Consider the following 20,807-nt stretch of genomic DNA (forward strand, 5'->3'; position numbering starts at 1 on the left):
TTAGCGTGGGTTATTGTCCAAGACAATAGTGGAATGTCCGAAGAAATGGTCAGACTACTAGAATATAGCTGCAATACAAACTGAACGATCAAAATGAAATTCTTGTGTTTTTTCTTGATCAACATCACCAACTTTTTGTCCACAAATGTAGGCCAAGCAAAATAAATAAAAATTGGCCCGGTTTCGTCTTAAGTACTACACACTTCGGAAACTATGCTTAAAACAAACAAATGTTTCACAAATTAATCGTTTTTTTTAATGAACTTTTATTGAAGTTATATAGTACGCTGTATTACCGCAAACAACTGATAAAGATAAATTTACAACTTCAATTTTGTGCGCCTCCAGTGGCGTCTCTTCGCATTGTATCTATAAGTAGAACAGAAACATTTTAATTTTGTCTTCACAAAAAATTTGGTTTGAAAACTTTTACCTAATAGTATTTCCCGTACGTAAACGTATCCATTGAGGAACCGAACGATTCTGCTTAAGCTTTTTAGCAAGCTTTTGTTTAATCCTGAAAGATTTATGCGCCGCCTAAAACAATACAGAATTAATAACTCATGTGCATACATTTATTTTATAAATGTAAATAGATGTACGAAATTTAAACGGATTGATCACTAACCATTCTGTGCACTTTGCCTTACAAGTAGGAAAAGAACGGAAGTAGAAATTAGTGGTGAGAAGTGTAGATTTACAGCAATTTTTTTATCGATAATTTAGTACTGCCAGATCGCTTATATATATTTTTTTCATATTGACGTGGGTTAAGGTTGCCATTCATTCGATCGGTTTGTGCGCAAGTAAGTAAAAAAAAAGTTATTGAATATATAATTAGTATATTATTTAGTTCTAGTTGGATTGAAATATATTCTTATTTTTGGGTTACTAGTTTATTGTTACATAAAATCATCAGAGTCATTTCCATCATCATAATTACTAGACATACACTCAGGCTTAAACAATTTATCATAACTACGTTGTTCTGCTTCCGTCTTTTGGCGCATTATTTCTTCTTCCTCCTTTTCCCGCTGGGCTTTTAAAATATGCTTCTTCTCCCTTCTCTCCTCGGAGTCTCTTTCTTCTCTTTGACGACGCAAATCTGGCTGGTCTTCAGTTTTCGTTTTATTCAGTCGGTTAACAATTTCATTTACCCTTTTTTCAACACGGATTTTTTTCACGCTCTTTTCGCAATAAAATCCTATTTGGCCAACTTCCATATCAGCTGTTTTCTTGAGGTTCGACCATAATGTATAAACGACATCTATATTGTTCATCTTATTTCCTTGAATGCTGTTATATTTTACCAATTGAGCTGCGTCATTGAGAACAGATTGCGGAATATCATCTATAGTTTGGCCCTACAAAAAAAACGAACCATATATTAAGATGTGCTGATCTTCCGAAATTAATTTTAAATCCAAAATATACTAAATATTCGAAATTTTTATGATGTTTGATGCTCCAGAAAAATATTCTAACATAAATTGTTTTGAACCGGCTTTTTATTAAAAAATTAACCCTGGTCGGTTCAACACCGGGTTTTTCAAGTGAAGAAAAAAAATTTATTATTGTCCATCAACGATTACTGTTCCTGTTTTTCGGGTATAATCTTTCTTTTTATTTAGTTTTTTCATTTGGAAAATATATTAGTATGGTAACACTGGTTATTTGTCATTTTGCAACCCTTTTATTATTGTGTAAATTATTAGAATTGAACAACAAGTTTAATATTGAATTAAAGCTATTCTTGCACTATATAATGTAAAATAAACAGGTACAAACGAATTAGGGAAGTGGAAATAACAGTAAAAAATATAAGTGAAAAATTAATTTTAAATCTAAAAATACGTACTTTAAATATTTGAAAGTTTCAAATTTACACTCGAATATTTCAAAAACTATTAGTTTTCGGTTGCTATCTTTATATATTCTTGATCTGGACGACGTCCTCTATCCGCCCATACCAATTTTATCTCAGAAATCCTGGGACGTGTTCTAAAGCCGAAAGTCAAGCAATCATATCTTCCAAAATAATTTTTTTTTACAAACCGTAAAAAAATTGATATATTTTTTAATAATTAATAACATATGTGTTTTCTAATACCATTCGACTTATGCGTGAAAGCGTAACAAACATACCTAGATTCACATTTATCATATTATATGGTATATAGTATAATATTAGTATGGATTTTTAGGTTTTTTATTAAGAATTTGTTTTCACCGACAGTTTCATTTTAAAGGCCAAGCACTAATGTATCCCTATGTTGACGTACACTGGACCTTTGATTAACCCGGACGTTACACGATCAAGAAATTGCTTTCGAGTTGATCACACAAACTCATTGTGAACATTTATTTAAATTGACAACTGTGACTAAAGCTGCAAGCAACTTGACCACGTATGGCGCTTATGTTTGATTTGAATTAACACTCAGCGAAATTTTATATTAATGTGAATATATCTTGAATTGGTGATTATCTGATTACGTTTGCTAACTTTGCACACTGAAATTATGAGAATTATATAGGAATTGAGCATTGAAAGGCTACTTATTATCCCTATTTTATTGTTTTTATATATGACAATTTGTAAATAATAATTATTATTTATTTCATATATACATAATATAAAATAATTTTTACCACATTTGAAAAATGAGAATAGTTTTCAAAGAAGAAAGTATACCTCTTGGAGTCTTAAGTACACATGAGCAGAAGAATAGTTGTGAACATGAAACCAAACATCTTCTGGCCATCCCCAGCGTATAAGTTCTTCATCTGTAAGAGAAAGGTTTAATAACAGAGTTTTTATATGTGGCGCAATAATTTTCTTATAATTTTTTGATAGTGTCACAATAATTCTTAATAAGACACTTTTTTTAAAACAAAAATAATTTATTCATCCAATTTCTTGGATCACAGACATAGGCATACGATTACACATACATAAGTATCTGCTGCCAGAAGAGAAAATATATATACATACGTTTTTATCGTTCAGTTTGAACACCTTATAACAGGATCATTACCAAATACAAAGCATAAATTGTTTACCAACATAGGCTGTGCGCCAAACGAAAGGAAAATTAAAATTCTGACAGATAAAAGTGACCAGGTCGCAGCCTAGGTAAAATTTTGACCACTCATCAATATGAATACAGATATAAACGAATTTTAAATAACCGCTGCATACATAATAAGTATGTTATTAAATATGTTACTAATTCATATTTATTTATTCCTTTCAATACAGAAATTATACTTCAAATAAGGAAAGAATCCTATTGAAATTTTGTTTTTTATTGCAAATTAAAATTAAGATGAAAGAATTAAGAAAAAATACAATTTTTGTAGTTGATTAAAAGTTCTTAACGTAAATGTATTTGTCCTAAAATTCTCAATTAGTATCAAATCTCTAAATTAATGAATTTTTTCTAGTTTCATTAATATTGATTTTAGCAAAACAAATTTGTATAGTTTAGGTCCCCCAACAAAGGAGGGCTCAAAAATTAATTTTTTTGTAACAGGCACGCTTACGTTTTCTTTTGCGCCGCGATCTGATTGTATGGACGAATATCAGCACTCGAATGAATTTTGAACACCCCGGTTTTGGACTGACCAGGGTTATTTTTTTGAAGCGCGGCTGAAGGGCGACAGCGCAGAAAGAAGTTACCACGCGAAAGAACATGTGTAAAGTGTGTTAATTTTTTTTCATTAATTTTTTAATAAATAATAGTTATTATTATTACTAAAAAATCGACTTTCCGCTCACGGATTTGCAATCCTGCGTCAAAAACCTCCCAAAAAAAAAATTATAATTTTTACATTTGTTTATACCATAAGACATTTTTTCACCCCAACTCAACACAGATAAAAATGTTATCGTTTAGCACTCAGCCAGCCATATAAGAAAACAGAAACATAACAAGATATTACTTCTTCGACTATAGCGTCGATTTATTACTATAATCAATTGGATATTCCCATCGCTAGTGATAAAACAATGTATTTTCTTTTGAAATAATTATTTTACACAGTATTAATACATACATATGTACGTATACAAAATTAATTATAAATATAATTCAGTATCACATCATTGTTCATGTAATTACTTTCGTACTTATCCTTTCCCATGTAAATTAAAGCTGGGGGCGACACAATATTGCTTTTAAAGTAGAAAACCATCTTTATTTATCATTTACTCTTGTTGCAGACTAAACCTCCCTGATTTATAGTATGGAACTTTTGATTCATATTTCACATTGTTATAATTAAAGTTATTGTGGTATAGCACTTTCCAATCCCAAACCTACTAAACAGTTGAAATTCAGAAATACAGATTGATTCAAACATTCAGAAAAGCATATCGTCTTTTAAGGCACATTCACATACAACTTTCCTGGCTTTACGTGACAGTTTATACTGAAACAACGAAGCATAGAAAACAAAGGGTATGCCACAAGGAACGCTTTGCTTTCAGCGTTGTCTCTAATAAAAATGGCGACCGTTGCTTGGCAAAGCCAACATTTTGCTTGGCTTCGCGTCTAAAACTTTTTATGTGAATGTACTCATATAAAAGAGTACATGAATTTTTCTGTCAAAACAAATGTCTGACGTAAAGCGAAGCAAAAGTTCTATGTGAATGGCCATAAGGGCCCTAGTTCGAGTTATGCCATTTAAGTTATAAAAATTCCTCGAAAGTGAAGTTATAAAAACATTTAAGAAACCTCTGTTTATTTTGATACATGTATAGAGTGGTCCTGTTCTTAGTATCAGTATAGTGCCCATAATATTTTCAGTCTCTCTTTCAAGCGGTTACTGTTTTGTGTTGGAGGCACCCTATATATTCTAAAACCATAATATAGTCTATTAAATTGCTTGTTATTAATTTGGATATAGTTTTCAGTGGAATAAATCAAAATCGTTTCTGATACAGGATAATTTTTTGGTCAATTAAAGTACTTAAGTCTGATTTCTTTTTGAATGTATTTTTTGCAAAAAAGTATTAGTTTAAAAATAACTATTGACCAGTGGAAAACTATTTGAAAAAAATTGATTTTGTAAATAGTAATATGAGAAGTTTATGAACTATTTTTAAATAAAATAAGTTATTATTAAAGGTGAAATAAACATTAATCAAACTTAAAAGCGTAAAACAGTGGTATTAGTGTAACCCTTATATCAAAGAAATAATTTGTTCAAAAGTGAAAAATCAATAATCTTACGCAAAAACGGGCTGGATACTTTACCACACCCGTAATACAAAAAATACAAAAGACACCCACAACATGACGTGATTGGTAAGCAAAATATTAATATTAATAAAGTAATTGTTATTAATTTAAATATATTGTATTGTAAATATCATATGTTTCTTCGGATTAAAAATGTTGAGAACTGTTTGTATAAAAGTTGTATATATTACACTTATACTTTCTCAACATTTGAATTAAATAATAATAATAAAAAAGTGGTAGTTATCAATCAAAAAAATTAAAGGTTGACTTAAAAATAATTTTATTGGACAAAAATAAAATTTAAGATTTTTATAAAGAGACCATATTATTATTTACTTAATTGACATCATTAAAAATACTACTAAAAGTAACATTATCAAACATAATGTAATCAACAATTCGACTAGGCTATTGGTAGTCATATAAATTGTAATTTGAGATGCATACTGATTGCTAAGTTAAAGTTTGTAACCTTAGAGGACATTATTGTAAATATTGTTGAAATCTGCAGTACTATTTGGAACATATACCGGGAGGCAGACTATAATTTTTTGTTGTCGTTGTTGTAGCGGCAGAATTCTGCCGAGTTGATAGTCCTTGGCCGAATAAAAATCCTGATCCGTTTCGTAGACCTCACTGTCTTAGGATCGGGACTATAATTTGTTTTTACCTCTGCTGAACAGAGCTTGAAGAAGCGTTTTTGATTTCACGAAAATCAAATAAATTTAAATATATACCTTAAAGAAAGTAAAATTCCACCATAGATTCAGAGGAAGGTAAGTTGTTGCTTTGTCATGTTTATTTTCGAACATTAAATAGTCTATTACTGATTTATTTACAAATGTGAATTCATTTGATTAATAATTTTTCCATGAATGCGAAATATGTATTTAATATTAAAAAAAATGAAAGTTATTAATTTAAATACATATTTGATTTGCTGAACTTTTGTATGTTTACATAGTATCTGTAGCTTTTATCATTAAAAATGTATAAAGTAAGAAATTTGTATCTATTATGATTTCATGCAATAGCAGCTGATATATTGTAGTTTGTATCATAATATTATTTATACTATAAACATAAATTTTTAAACTGTTTTTTTTTTGTAAATTCACTTTCAGATTAAATTTGCTTTCTTGTCCTAAAAAAAAGTAAAAATGGATGGTCCTGCGTTTAATGAAGCTGAATTAAATTGCCAATATACAGCTCTACAAGATTATGAGCAATATCAACCAAGATTCACCAACTCTTCAATCTACGTTACCAAGTCTCCTGAGTTGGCGGTTTCAAGAGCCGCTGGTCAATGTTCGTACGGATCGGATCACAATACAGCAAGTTTAATCGGACCTCAAGTTCAACTTGCTACTTCACAAGATCAAAATGAGTCTGTTATTCAAGAACGTTCTTCAGTTTCCACTGTAAGATATATGCAAGCAGCACAGTATGACGAATTACCTGATTATGGTATTAATGCTTGCCCTGTTGAGTCGCACTATATTGAGAACCCCACCATTGCTTATGGATATGTGTCAGAAGTTAATTTTGACTATCCGATTGAAGCTAGCAACACCAACTCGTACTCACCAAGGCCATTGTTATTTGATAGCAACCTTAATGGTTCAGAATCAGCTCTTCCTTCGGATGGAACAAGAGCATATGAAGGTCATACTGATTATCAGAGCAAAATGGCACAACTTACTCTAACTCCAATGGATTCGGTTTCACACATAAGAGATCCAAAACATATGCTAATGGAAGGCTCGGGAAGTGACATATGTTCTACAATGAGATGGCGTGATCCAAATCTGTCAGAAGTTATAAGCTTTTTAAATAACCCAAATAACGAAATTAAAGCAAATGCAGCTGCATATTTACAACACTTATGCTATATGGATGATCCAAATAAGCAGCGAACTCGAACATTAGGTGGGATACCACCTCTTGTGCGTCTGTTATCATACGATGTACCAGAGATCCACAAGTAAGATAGTCAAGTGAAAATAAATAAGAGCATTTATATCTTTTTATAAGTAATTATAAAAAAATATTTATATATTCATGTATTTCAAAAAGTAGAATTAAAACTAATACATTCTCTATAAGGTGTATCGATAAAAAAACTGGTAGATCTCATACTGACTTTTTCAGCTAAATTTTATATACTGAGGTTGATGTAAATGTAAAAAAAGAATTAGAGAGAAAAAAGGTCACAGTTGTTTTTATTTAATACTGTAAATGATTAATGTTATTAAATTTAAAACTAATGTAAAACCCACAACGCACTTTATTCTAATTGTAATACTTTTATTTTTTAAGGAACGCATGTGGTGCGCTTAGAAATTTATCCTACGGAAGACAAAATGACGAAAATAAACGAGCTATTAAAAATGCGGGCGGTATAACAGCCCTCGTAAATTTGCTGTGTAGAACACAAGAATCGGAGGTAAAGGAATTGGTCACTGGAGTTTTGTGGAATATGTCATCTTGTGAAGACATCAAACGCTCAATTATTGACGAAGGCTTGAACGCAATTGTTAGTAATATTATTATTCCCCACTCTGGCTGGGATGCGGTTTGTGCGGGAGAAACATGCTACTCTACAGTTTTTCGAAACGCTTCGGGAGTTCTACGTAATGTCAGCTCTGCTGGAGAGTTTGCCAGAACCAGTCTTAGAAACTCTGAACATCTAGTGGAGTGTTTAATATATGTTGTGAAAATGGCTATAGAAAAGAATAACATTGGAAATAAAACGGTAGAAAATTGTGTATGTATTTTACGCAATTTGTCTTATCGATGTCAAGAAGTTGAGGATCCTAATTACGATAAACAGCCAATGCCAATTCAAAGCCGACCATCAACCAACTCATATAAAGGTAAACATTTAACATGCCCAAAATAAAGGTAACTTCAAACTGTATCATTTTAGCATTGATTAGTAATAGTTCACTATTTAGGATAGAGTTTTTATACAAAATTTTACATATCCAATATACATAATTATTTTCCTAAAAAATATACAAATGGAAATGGATACACAAATATAATATATTTATATATTATTAATTCAAGGAGAAAATCTTGGCTGTTTTGGGACAAGTAAAAAGAAAAAGGAAGCTGCTCAAAGTGAACATCAGATGGAAAATAATTATACGCCCAGTACATCAAAAAATTCTGTACCCAATAGTTTATCACACAAACGATATGAGCTTTTATGGCAACCCGAGGTTGTGCAGTACTATTTAGCTTTATTGCAAAGTTGCTCTAATCCGGAAACTTTAGAAGCGGCTGCAGGAGCTATTCAGAATCTTTCTGCATGTTATTGGCAGCCAAGTATTGATATTCGGGCTACGGTTCGCAAGGAAAAAGGATTACCTATATTGGTAGAACTTCTTCGTATGGAAGTTGATCGGGTAGTTTGCGCCGTGGCAACAGCTTTACGAAATCTTGCCATAGATCAACGGAACAAAGAGCTTATCGGAAAGTATGCTATGCGAGATTTAGTCCAAAAACTCCCAACTGGAAATCCACAGCACGATCAAAATACCTCCGACGATACCATTACCGCAGTGTTAGCCACAGTTAATGAAGTAATAAAGAAAAATCCAGAATTTTCTCGGTCTTTGCTGGACGCTGGTGGTGTTGATCGTTTGTTAAGCATTACAAAGCAACGTCAAAAATATACTTCTTGCGTATTAAAGTTCGCCGGTCAGGTTTTGTTCACAATGTGGCAACATCATGAGTTACGTGATGTTTATAAAAAAAATGGGTGGAAAGAGCAAGACTTTGTTTCAAAATCATTTACAGCTCATAACATTTCTCCAAACTCACCCAATAATGTAAACAACACTCTTAATAGACCTATGGCATCTCAAGGCCGAACAAGGTATGAAGATCGAACGATACAAAGGACTCAAAATAATGCGACTCGTAATACTACAGGAAATGATTTTGCAGGCTGCAATGAGTCACCACTGCTTTGCCAAATGGTGAGTTAATAGCAATTATTGAGCAACTAACAATGATTGATAATGTTTCTCATTTTAGACCGACGACGCATCTAGCAATGGTGTAGGTAATGAATCTTATCAACGGAGAAATCAAAACCCTCAAACAGCTATGTATATACCAATAATGGAAGTTGGACGAAATCATTCCAATTGAGAAATTATATCTTTTAAATACTTTTCATATTTCATAAATATAATAAAATGCACTTACAAATATGTTTCAATAGATACTATATCGATACCTCAGGGTGCATCTGCTTTAAGTTAAATTTATTTATTTGCCCAAGTTTTGCAGAAGATTCGTGATTTCATTTGCCGTGGAACCTATACGACAACTTTGTCCAAACCATTACACAATAAACACAATATATATGTACATGCATGTGACTTGTGTGTATAATGTGCAGACCAGCTCAAGTATTATAATATACGAGTATAAAAACAAATTATTAAAATACGCCTACTTAACACATTTGTGCACTGAAATATCGATATTCTATAAATGTATACTAAAGCTAGTTTACAATATAAAAGGGGTATAAAAACACATGGTATATTTACCAATGCATCTAAATAAAATTTACATTCCGAAACGCGTTTAATACGTATGCATATACCATAATAAAATTTCTTGGTAGTAACTATCGCTTTTTATTTTAAAACCAAAAAGTTTTAGACGTTTGAACATGTAGTATGAATATAGTATTAATGATTGGTTTGACTTTCAGAACGACTGCAGGAGAGTTTTGAGATAAATATGCAATATATATATATACTCGTACACTGATATATGGTTTCACTCTATGTAATAGAGTGATCTGGAATTATTTTTATTAAGGTTTGTATAATGTAATTATCATAAAATTCATATCGATAACAAATTTGTAATTATCGTACTTTATTTAAATAATGATTTCATTGTGTCCAATCTACTTCCTCGAGTATGAATATGCCAATTACTTCTTTGTTGTCTTTCTGTAAATTAAAATAGTTCATGAGTTAAAGATAATTTAAACCAAATTTTTGAATACTTTTTATATCGAGCGAGAATTTCATGTTTAAACATCTCAAAACGCTTTCGATTCTGATTATTTTGCTGTTCGCGCCAAACAGGTCTCGCTTTTTTTTGTTGTAGTCCCCAATGACAAGTAAAAACAGGGGATAACACAAAAAATGTGTAGCCAGAAATATACATTTCATAGACCTGAAATAAAATAATATAAACCGGGAATGAGTTATATTAATAGTTGAGTATAATACTGTACCCACGTAAATGTCTCACCTGTGAATTTCGGGTAAAGCCGTAGCCTATAAATCTTTCATCATGTGCAGGGACATCATCAAAAGCGACATAAAAAGGTTCATACAAGAACTCAAAATTTGTTACGACATGACTTATATGAGCCCGCTCATCTTCATTGGAAGAATTCGTAAGCCAAATGGAGAAGTTTGTCGCGTACTGGTTATAAATAAACACTTTTTCGTGAAATGGGCGTGCCAGACCTTTTCTATATAAACGCATAAGCTCCGGCTTGGAAGCAGGGAATTTAGCTCTGTTATCTATTTCAAAGGTTGGTATTACATACGCGCAACGATAGCTGCATTTTGCTGATGGCAGAAATTTATTTAATAGTGATACCATATTTGTGCTTGGTATTATATCAATATCTGTTAGAAATACATATTTATTTTGACATCCTTTTCGAGCTAAATTGCGTAAATGATTTTGCGGATATTCATTTTTTAAACGCCAACGTATTGTGTCCGGATTGCGTATTTTCAGTAAATGGCGAAGCGTTTGTTCAGGGTATTGACAATCAAAGCTGTTGAAGAGATGAGGGATTTGTGCGTGAACTGGTTCCTTATTATTAGGAACAGCAATATGAAAAGTCACGTTATCGCGTATAAATGAGAAACAAAGTCTCATATATGTCACAAAGTGTTGTAAAATGAAGAATTCTTCATCTCCGGCAACGTAGACGGCGGTTGAAATTGGCCCGTTCCATTGATGTGCAACTTGTGTCAATGAATACAACCGTTCCACAGAGCTTTGGGTAGCTAAACATACAATGTTTTCGTGTGAGGATTTGATAAATTTATCTCCAATCAACGCAAAATCATACATCTTATAATGACGAAGATTGTCCCATCTACCAGTTTCGAAACTTATATTGTCGAAAGCGAGCCTAAAATTATGCTTCGAAATTTTCTGTAATAATGATCGATTGAGCGGTGGCATGGTGGCATCGTTGACACTTTCTATTGCAACCAATGGCTTTGTATATCTGTTATACGTCTTATTGATTCGTTGCGAATTTATTTCCGTTTCCAGTAAACAAAATGTCCACAGTAGATTAATTGCAGTTAAAAATATTGTTAATATGAATAAAACCCAGCGTCTAAATCGCACAAATTTCCTCTGTAATAATGCACATACAATCAAAATCTTAATTTTTTAAAGGCATTTATAAATGTAAATCACCATTCTTGTAAATTTCCACAATAAACATATAAGTATTTATTTATTATTCCTAGGAATGGGAATTTCACACATCTGCATTTTGCAAAAATCGATTACAATTAGACATTACCATTTTTATTGAATCGAATTACGATTTCGCTACACTATTAATGCTGCACTTATGTATGTATGTATATTTGTGCGCAAATTAGCATTAAAATACTGTAAATTTATTTAATATAACTAATAATACTAAATTCGAAAATAATAATATCGAAAAGTATTATTCCTTAATTTGTTGTACTTCCTGTACGAAAAAAACTTTAATCGATGTTACGGTACTTTTCTCCATCACCGAAATTGAGCGTATGAATTTATAAAGAGAGTAGTGCATAAATGTTGTAGGTCCGGACAGAACGGAATAACGTATGACAAACTGCAACAGAAATTTTCTATGAGAGAAAAAACTTGTATGCCATGTTTCTTTTCTGACGATAAAAATACACAGAACAAGAATGGAAGGGCTATGTCAGAGTTTAACGGAACATATATTCAAAATTTAAAAGGGTCAAAGCCTGGCCAATACTTTCAGGTATTGACAAAACTTTATATTAAAAACTCAACGTAAAGATCTGAACTCATTGTAATAACTTTTGGCATTAAACTAATGAAGATTTGAAAACACGTATTCACTAAATTTTGTCAAGATATTTTACATAGTGACTGATATATAGGGTATAAATTCAGCCGGAAGTTTGCAATTGAACCGGAAGCATATGGAGGCTAGGCTAAGTGTTTTTGGAAAAATTACCCGTTATTATTAGGAAAATAAGCCATCTGAATTTCATTAAGATACCTCACAGATATGGTACATGATATAAAGTCAAGCATTATTAAAAAATATTTATATTAAGTGTAAGAGGGCTATGACAAATGTGCCATTTATTGTAGCATGATCGTTGATGGTGATGAGGTGCGCGCATGCACCCAGAATTTGGTGCCGTGATCTACCGAACTTGGTGGTGACTGCATTCATATTACTCGGTTGGATATCGCAGTGTGCCTCTCCACCTGCATGGAGCTCTCTTACACAAGAGCTTCTCGATGTTAGCCGCAAAAATGTGGCTCCTAGAGAAGGTGTGTAATTTTGAAGTGTGTGAGCTTCCCTGTCACACTATGCTACGACACTAACTATTATCCGTATTATCAAATTATGACAGAAAAAATGTGATTTTCTTACAAACGGACTTAATTCTAGGGCACTTAATAATATAATTGCGTTAGTGGATTGGGGTACTTTTACGTACCTAAGATCCCCTATGAGAGTGTTTGCGGGTTTCTCCTTATCCAGAATATTTGGGCTTAGGATGTTAACTTTCACAAGCGCTAGCCATATGAAATTTTGTAACATCATCTTTAGCTTTCTATATAGCTAGTTGTGTATCAGATAAATTGTTGGTTAGAATAGTCGAGAACGTGTGTGAGTTCAGTGATCGCCTTAGCTATCGGGAAAAGTCTATGAGTCCTCCCTTTAGATCCTCAATAGTTTCCGAGGGAACATGCAACACGATAACAAATTTGGAGCATTTGTCATTGAAAGTAAGGAAAAATTTCTTGTCAGTGGAGAAAATGTCTATGTGCAACATTTCCCCTATGAGCGAAGGGGTTGGTTGGCCGTGTCGATGAGGACCCTGTCCCCTAAACTGTTGGGTGACTGGCGGCAGGGACCTGCCACTAAAAAATTATGACAACTGAGTCGTAATTCCTACTAGCATCGTCTTTAATTTGTGCTTCTGTTCTAGAGGCGGCACTGGAATACGACTTCGCCCCTTGTCCCGAGTCCTACTTGTTGGTCGTGGTAATTCGCGGGCAAATTTAATCAATAATTTTTTTCTAGGCACAGCGTTTTTTAACAAATGCTCGTGTGAAGTTTGATCTCCACATATGAATTAGTTTGCGTTTGGCAGCTGTTTGTTTATTACGCGAAAAGTTTGTTTGGCGAAATTCACCATTGTGTTTTATGCTAGCTGTCACCGTTTGCAGGCCTTAAGTTCTCAATTAATAAAAATATTCAATTGAATGTAAATAACCAAAAAAATATTCAGATAAAGATCAAGTAAAGTTCTATATAATCAAAAAATATTAGGGTTCTTCGTTATTTATTTTGTTCTCAAATACGCACAATCATACAGAAGGCACTAATATACATAAATACTTGGCGACAACTTTTGCGTTATGCGTACATATATACTTTTGTTGTCATATATTACAAAAATTCTAAATATAGAGTATGTATTCGGAAATGATTGTGTATATACATATTTTATTAATGCAAGTCAATCAATAGCTTATTTCTACAATTTTCTTACAAATTATTGATACACGGTAACATTTAGAAGAACAGTATCAAAAAGTCATTGAATGAATTGAACAAATAAATATGTGATATTTAAATATAAACATCTCTATATATACACATTTTTTAAAATTTATTTAAAAATTAATAAATAAATAATGAATTGAACTTCGTCCTCGATGTAAACTAATTTGTAGCGCGAGTTTTCGTTTAAAAAGATCGATTAGTTATTTTTGTCGGTTTTTCATTATATAATACCTACTTCGTGCTGAAAATTATAGTCATTTCGTTAAGTTCGATTTTAATTATAGTTAGTTTTTATATGTATACACAATAATATTGTACATATATTTAAATACACACACACATGTATATATACATAATATTATATTAATATGCATGCATATATTTATTTATTTATGTGTGTATATAAATATATATGGAAAAGTACTTTATGTCATTGTGAGGGTGCCTGCACCGAGACCGAAACCAACACCTTTGGGCCCGAAATTGCGACCATAGCATGCTCTACAATAAATATCACCGTCCGGACCATCATTTAAATTGGTTGAATCAAGAGATTTCCTGCATTCAGCGCAATGGAAGCAACGTTTGTGCCAAATTCTGCTTTTGCTAATCATTTGCTCAGCGGCAAAAACCGCGTATCCGCAACGCGGACAACCTCCTGATGAACGAGGCCCGGTTAACGGCTTACCTTCAGGGCTGAAATAAAATATATACATATATATTGTACATATATATTTCTATAATTCTGTCAGAAATTTCATTTGTTTCATTGTGTATATAAAAAGAGACTTAAATTAATGTTATTGGCTTACAAATGAATTGTGGATTCACCGGAAGTTGACACCAGCGTTGGGGCGTGTCCATAACCAAAACCTTTAGGACCGAAACGTTTTCCATAACAAGCTTTACAGTAAATATCCTTGTCTGGCCCATCGCAAGCAAGCATCGAGTCTAATGGTCGGTGACATTCAGTGCAGTTGTAGCACTTTTTATGCCACATACGGCCCTTAGAAAGTTGTTGCTCCGCGGCAAAAACGGCGCCACCACAACGTGGGCAACCTTCACCTTCAGGTGCTTTGATTGACGTGGTGTCAGGGCATACAAAAGGACGCTGAGCAGAAATTTGTTCATCACTGAAAATTGTATAGTTAAATTCTTCATGGTTATAAATCCAACAATGTTACTAACGTCATGCCATCAGTTTGCAAAAATCCTGATCCACATGCAAATCCATAGCCATGAGGACCCCATTTTTTTCCATAGCAAGTCTTACAATAAACTTCTTTGTCGGGTCCGTCACATGCAATGATAGAATCCAACGTCTTAGTGCAATCTCTGCATTTGAAACACTTCCTATGCCATTCGCGTCCCTTCGAGAGTACCAACTCAGCGGCAAAGACAACACCACCACATCGTGGGCAACCTTCACCGGCACGTGCTTGTATCTTTCCAACATCTATATCTGCCACCTTTGGAGCCATATCGCTGTAAGACATTTACATACATACATAAAAATTTATAATTAAAGAAGAAAAAAAGATGTAAAAATTAAATATAGTAAATTTATTAATAAGGTTATCTAGACATTTTTAAAAAGAACATTAATCAGGTTTTAATTCACATGTTCTAGACTTTAATTGTTTTTTTAGAATTATTTTAACATTTCATCAGTTGAAGCAAGTGCTGCTTAGGTTATCATCTTTTTCTTTTAATCCATCGAATGTACTACGTTTATTAAGTGTAAACTTAAAAACTTTTTACTATAACTTTTATTGGTAATATTTTAATTTTTTTTTTGTATAATTGACATAAAATTAGACATGTAGGCATGTATACCTTTGCCACTCGGCGTCTCTTATGTCAGACATAAGTCCCATAGAAGAAATTCCTAAATGACCATAACCCCTGGCGCCAAACTTCTGAGCATAACACCCTGTATTTATTATAATATCAAAAACAAATATTGATAAATTTACATTACGAAGTTTTGGAAAACAACACTAAAATGCATTTGTACTTATACATATATAGATGTTACCCCCACACATTAACTTGTACTCATTCTGATGTATACTAACATACATATATAGATACATATACTTGTAAGTATCACATCAAATGCTAGCATGCTGTTAAAAACTTACCCATTTTCATAGCAATCGGACTGAAGTGCTCCACCACCTTGACCATATCCATAGCCTTTAGGTCCGAATTTCTTCGCATAACAAGCTAATTTTGTACAAGGGAAAACACGAAATTTGGGCGGAATGTAAATGTACATACGAGTATATATGTAATTTATATTTGAGGCTTGCTTAACAATTTGTCCAGCTAAATACATTCAAAGAGTTTGTATTGTAGTATAAGAACAGAATTAGAAGTAGTAGCCTAAAATGCTTGATATTTTTACAATAACATACGGGAAGTCTGCTTTAAAGCAAACTCTAAGAAGGATCAGTGCTGAACGTCTCTACAGGCGCCCCTGTACGTTAACGCGGAAACGTTATGTAAAGGAAACAATATATGAGCATTGCTCCAGAGTTGCTGAATTAGTAACTAATTCTTGTAGTTGTGATGGCATGGTGCTGCCAAATATTATAAGAAAAAAATGCTCAAATTAGAGTCTTTACTGTTAAAAATTCTTTTCTGTTACACGGGCCTGACTTTCGTTAGAATGCGTAACACTTTTATCTCTTACAATCGAATGAGGAAATCTTTATACATTAGCAGTTAAAACTGTGCACAGTTATTTCTGATAAGTCAAAAATTGTAATTTGAATGTATGTATATAGCTGGAGAAATGGGAAAGTTCACCATGTTTTTTGTTTGAATATATTTGTGAATATTTTTATGCAATATTATTTAAATAATACCTTTGCAGTAAATATTTTTGTCTGGACCTTCGCAACAAAGGATGGAATCAAGTCCTTTGGAACAGTTTCCACATTTAAAACACTCCTTGTGCCATTGCTGTCGAAAAATATAAGGTTATGAAATGAGGAAGGAATTTATTTACTCCTGGAGTGCCATGTGAATGCATTTACGTATAAAGGCAGATGTATATGAAATTATTATTTTTAAGCTATTGTAAAATGAAGAAGGAACATATTAAGGGTTTGTTAAAACGACTGTTTAGCACCGAAATTAGCGTATGAATACACATTAGCAATAGTTACCAAATTGTCTGATATTGAAAACTAAATTATTAAATATATGTATGTGCACATACCAATACAGGACTTTCAAAATGTAAATACCTAAAACATTTTGAATTTACTTTACTATTTAATAAAAATAATTCTTTCACAAGACTGCATGTTAACGATTATTTTTCAAAATTGTTGACATATGAGGTGTAATCATTTCTTTTGGTATGTGTTTAGGAAACATTTACATATAAAACTTCAAGAATACCCCTTTAAAATATACAATTAAAAGCACTTTATACATACAAATATTGTGTACACATAGAATTATGGATGTTGAGGTATCACTGATATTTCTCGACACATACACATTTATATTATTAACGTATATATATATATATATAATAATAATTTAAAATCAACCGCAATCTAAAGAAAACATAAGACACTGAGTTTAAGATTATTTAAATTTATACCTCTGCAATATATATCTTTATCAGGGCCGTCGCAATGCATTGTAGAATCGAGTGTTCTGTTACAAAGCAAGCATTTGAAGCATCGTCTATGATATCCCTAGGTAATTGACATTTTCAATATAAATAAACGATTTAAAAATTAGATTTAATATATGTGAAGATACATATTAATGCATGTTTACGTGTTTGATTTGAATTTTTTTTAGTAAGCTTATGAACTGCCTATATTCTAATGTATATAAATAAATAATAGGTTCAGTTTAAAAAAAAATTCTTAGAAACATCTGGTTGTAATTAACTTACTCTGCCTCGTGCTAACATTTGCTCGGCCGCATATACGTAACCACCGCATCTGGGACAACCCTGACCTTCTGGAGCTTTAGCAATAACGCGTGGCTCTAACCGGGCACCATTACGTATACCATCAATGTCACTATAATTAAATATTAAAGAAATACTTTGAATTAATTTGCTATTTATATTTGTAGGCATGATATAATCTTCACAAACAACTTACTAACTTGAAAAACAAAATTACATGCAAAACTTAATTTTCAACACAAACCACTTTCGTGAAACCGATTGTTAAGCAATTAAAATTGCTTTGGTATTTTGTATAGCACCATTACTTGAATTATTTCACTATAGAATTTAGACATTAAACATTTTGTAACATTTTCAACACTATGTTTTGTTTTCGTTGAGGAAGCTAAATACTACTCACAATACTAGCAAAAAAACTATAAACGATGTGCATTATTACTTTTATGTACGAATCTACAATGTTATCATCAAACGCTATAACTATTGTACTTTAAAGTAATGGATCCTCCGTTACACCTTGTATGTACATAATTATATAAATTAAGTTCCAGTTAATAATTATAATATAATATTAATATTAATAATAATTTGGTGATATCATCTTGGATGAAATACGAAAAATTATAATACTAAATAACCAACGAATATATAGGTATACTATGTACACAGGCATTTTGTTAGGGTTCGTTTGCTCATATTGGAAAACATGCATTTGTTACAATAACATTAGCAAAAAATCTGCATTTTGTTTAATAATAATATCTCCCATTGTAAAAATGTGTAATACAAGTTTTTCGTAAATAAAATCCATTTTTATTTTTATTTATAGTTTTTTAATAACATTTCACAAATACAGAGATACATATATTTATGAAATATTCATCAATACAAAAAAAAAACAAATATTAATATCATTTCGAGGCGACATGTAATAAAACATTGGAACATGTAGTAGACTATTTAAACGGGAAAGGTGTTCACATTAACACGACAGAACATTTTGAATCCTGAACTCCATCGCTGCGTCTATCTTTCGCCAGTAAATTAGTTGCTGCGATAATATGAAAAAATAATAATATGTTTGAATTTAAGGAAAACATATGTGTTTTCAAATATTCTAAAATAAAGTTAAAGCATGACGCATAGGCATTTTGAAATTATTTTTGAAATTTTAATGTGAACTTTTATAAGTTTTTACGTTTATGCTAAGGCACAAGCATGAAAATATAATTTTCTTTTCATTTATTTAAAAATAACTAATATTAAATGAAAATTTATTCTTTTTATTCTTCCTATGACTCTAGACATTTGTATATTTACACATTATTTATATCGCAACGAAAATGTTCGGAATATCTATAGTAGTTTACAATGGGAGAATATCGAAATGAAGAATAGTATTTTATACGTTTTCTAAATACAGCTAGCACATATTCATATATAAGTGTACCATTCAGTGCTACAAGGCAATACATTTGTGAGTATTTTCGCAAATACACACATTCGTAAAGTTAAAAATATCACCTAGTTAGAAATTAATTTATTTCTTTGAAATACTCGCATGGACTTTTTATATATTACAAATATTCGTTTATGGCAATAGTTTTGTAAATGAAAATATGGATGAACGAAACTAGTTTTCGAATAATGACAAAATGTAAACATGCATATGTATATGCATACATATGCAATTAGAAGTAATCTATTTATAGAAAATGTGTGGAAAATAAATACATGCATTACATGAATACATCTGCCGTTTTCTATATACAATGCATATATGTACACAATTGTATAAAAATAATGTAGTATATGTTGTATACGTTGTGTATACACTTAAAGCTTTCATTAAGATATGTGTATTCGCTAAATACAATCTTCTACGATTAGCTTTTAAGCTTTGGATATTTACATTTTCTTGCCACATTTCGTAAAAACACGCATGAATACATAAAGTTATGATATTTGTACAATGGATTATATTAGATATTACAAATAGCTACAAAGTAGTGACAATTTTAATAAGTTATGTACGAAGTTTAGAATGAAGAATGGTTGGATATACTTACTCTCTGTTTAAATGTGCTCCAGAATCCATTGACAAACATCCAGCACCACCACCGAAACCATAACCCTTTGGACCATATTTACGGGCATGGCAGTTTTTGCAAAACAGCTCTTTTTCGTGTTCTGTACAGTTCGTGGAGTCCAAGGCTTTGTTGCACAATCCTGAGTTAAAAAATAAATAGACATAGAATCAACATTTTAATCGTTTTTATATCGTCAATTTTGACTCAGATCGCCTTACCGCATTTGAAGCAGGTTTTGTGGAACTTGTAACCACCAGCTACTCTCTCTTCAGCGGCATAAACGGATTTGCCACATTTGGGGCATTTAGGTGTTTCAACAGGTGTGAACGGCATGTTTATATCTAAGAATAAATATATTTAAATTATAAAACATATCAAAGCGCTTTTAATCTATTGTATTTGTTTTAGAGCAGATTCAGAAGTAATTCATTTATTGTCCCTTTCAAAAGCACTTTTAATTAACTGAATAAAATTATTTGTATTTTTTAAGGATAAAACTCATAATCATACCTTAGGTAACTGGAATTTTTTCTTATTTAATTTTTTAAAACTAGGTGAAATATATCGGAGCACCGCGCCAAAGTACTTTTCCTCGATTAGCAACGATCTTAAATGAACTGAAAGGTTGCTGCACGCAGGTAGTCTATATTTGTGAGTGCACACGGCAC

At 31.8% G+C, this 20,807-nt stretch overlaps 5 protein-coding genes across 6 annotated transcripts; 1 reads left to right on the top strand and 4 right to left on the bottom strand.

The window, feature by feature from the left end:
• Positions 1–233: 233 nt before the first annotated feature.
• RpL39 (ribosomal protein L39) lies at positions 234–798 on the bottom strand. Its single transcript, XM_036374299.2, has 3 exons — positions 629–798; positions 434–537; positions 234–369 (listed from the first exon to the last, which is right to left on the bottom strand). The coding sequence occupies exons 1-3, from the start codon at positions 629–631 to the stop codon at positions 321–323; spliced, it is 156 nt and encodes a 51-aa protein (XP_036230192.1). The 5' UTR covers positions 632–798; the 3' UTR covers positions 234–320.
• LOC106617550 (coiled-coil domain-containing protein 25) lies at positions 234–4,338 on the bottom strand. Its single transcript, XM_014234811.3, has 5 exons — positions 4,125–4,338; positions 2,696–2,787; positions 629–1,364; positions 434–537; positions 234–369 (listed from the first exon to the last, which is right to left on the bottom strand). Exons 1-3 carry the CDS (start codon positions 4,195–4,197, stop codon positions 903–905), a joined length of 627 nt encoding a protein of 208 aa, XP_014090286.3. The 5' UTR covers positions 4,198–4,338; the 3' UTR covers positions 234–369; positions 434–537; positions 629–902.
• A 589-nt stretch (positions 4,339–4,927) lies between these two features.
• On the top strand, positions 4,928–9,475 carry p120ctn (adherens junction protein p120). The gene is made up of 5 exons (XM_014234810.3): positions 4,928–5,312; positions 6,374–7,233; positions 7,569–8,125; positions 8,322–9,238; positions 9,297–9,475. The coding sequence occupies exons 2-5, from the start codon at positions 6,410–6,412 to the stop codon at positions 9,411–9,413; spliced, it is 2,415 nt and encodes an 804-aa protein (XP_014090285.1). The 5' UTR covers positions 4,928–5,312; positions 6,374–6,409; the 3' UTR covers positions 9,414–9,475.
• A 573-nt stretch (positions 9,476–10,048) lies between these two features.
• Positions 10,049–11,848, bottom strand: LOC106617495 (beta-1,4-glucuronyltransferase 1). The gene is made up of 4 exons (XM_036374289.2): positions 11,742–11,848; positions 10,542–11,678; positions 10,291–10,463; positions 10,049–10,234 (listed from the first exon to the last, which is right to left on the bottom strand). Exons 1-4 carry the CDS (start codon positions 11,742–11,744, stop codon positions 10,216–10,218), a joined length of 1,332 nt encoding a protein of 443 aa, XP_036230182.1. The 5' UTR covers positions 11,745–11,848; the 3' UTR covers positions 10,049–10,215.
• A 2,014-nt stretch (positions 11,849–13,862) lies between these two features.
• On the bottom strand, positions 13,863–20,807 carry Mlp60A (Muscle LIM protein at 60A). Of its 2 annotated transcripts, none has more exons than XM_014234866.3 (9): positions 20,650–20,807; positions 20,358–20,480; positions 20,119–20,278; positions 18,029–18,158; positions 16,977–17,073; positions 16,248–16,332; positions 15,292–15,588; positions 14,916–15,236; positions 13,863–14,799 (listed from the first exon to the last, which is right to left on the bottom strand). In XM_014234866.3, exons 2-9 carry the CDS (start codon positions 20,470–20,472, stop codon positions 14,529–14,531), a joined length of 1,476 nt encoding a protein of 491 aa, XP_014090341.1. In that variant the 5' UTR covers positions 20,473–20,480; positions 20,650–20,807; the 3' UTR covers positions 13,863–14,528. The 2 variants fall into 2 exon arrangements, with proteins under 2 accessions (XP_014090341.1, XP_036230180.1); XM_036374287.2 differs by lacking the exons at positions 16,248–16,332; positions 16,977–17,073 and adding exons at positions 15,940–16,036; positions 17,726–17,822.

Source organism: Bactrocera oleae, chromosome 4, assembly GCF_042242935.1.
Source record: "Bactrocera oleae isolate idBacOlea1 chromosome 4, idBacOlea1, whole genome shotgun sequence".
Classification (NCBI taxonomy): Eukaryota; Metazoa; Arthropoda; class Insecta; order Diptera; family Tephritidae; genus Bactrocera; species Bactrocera oleae.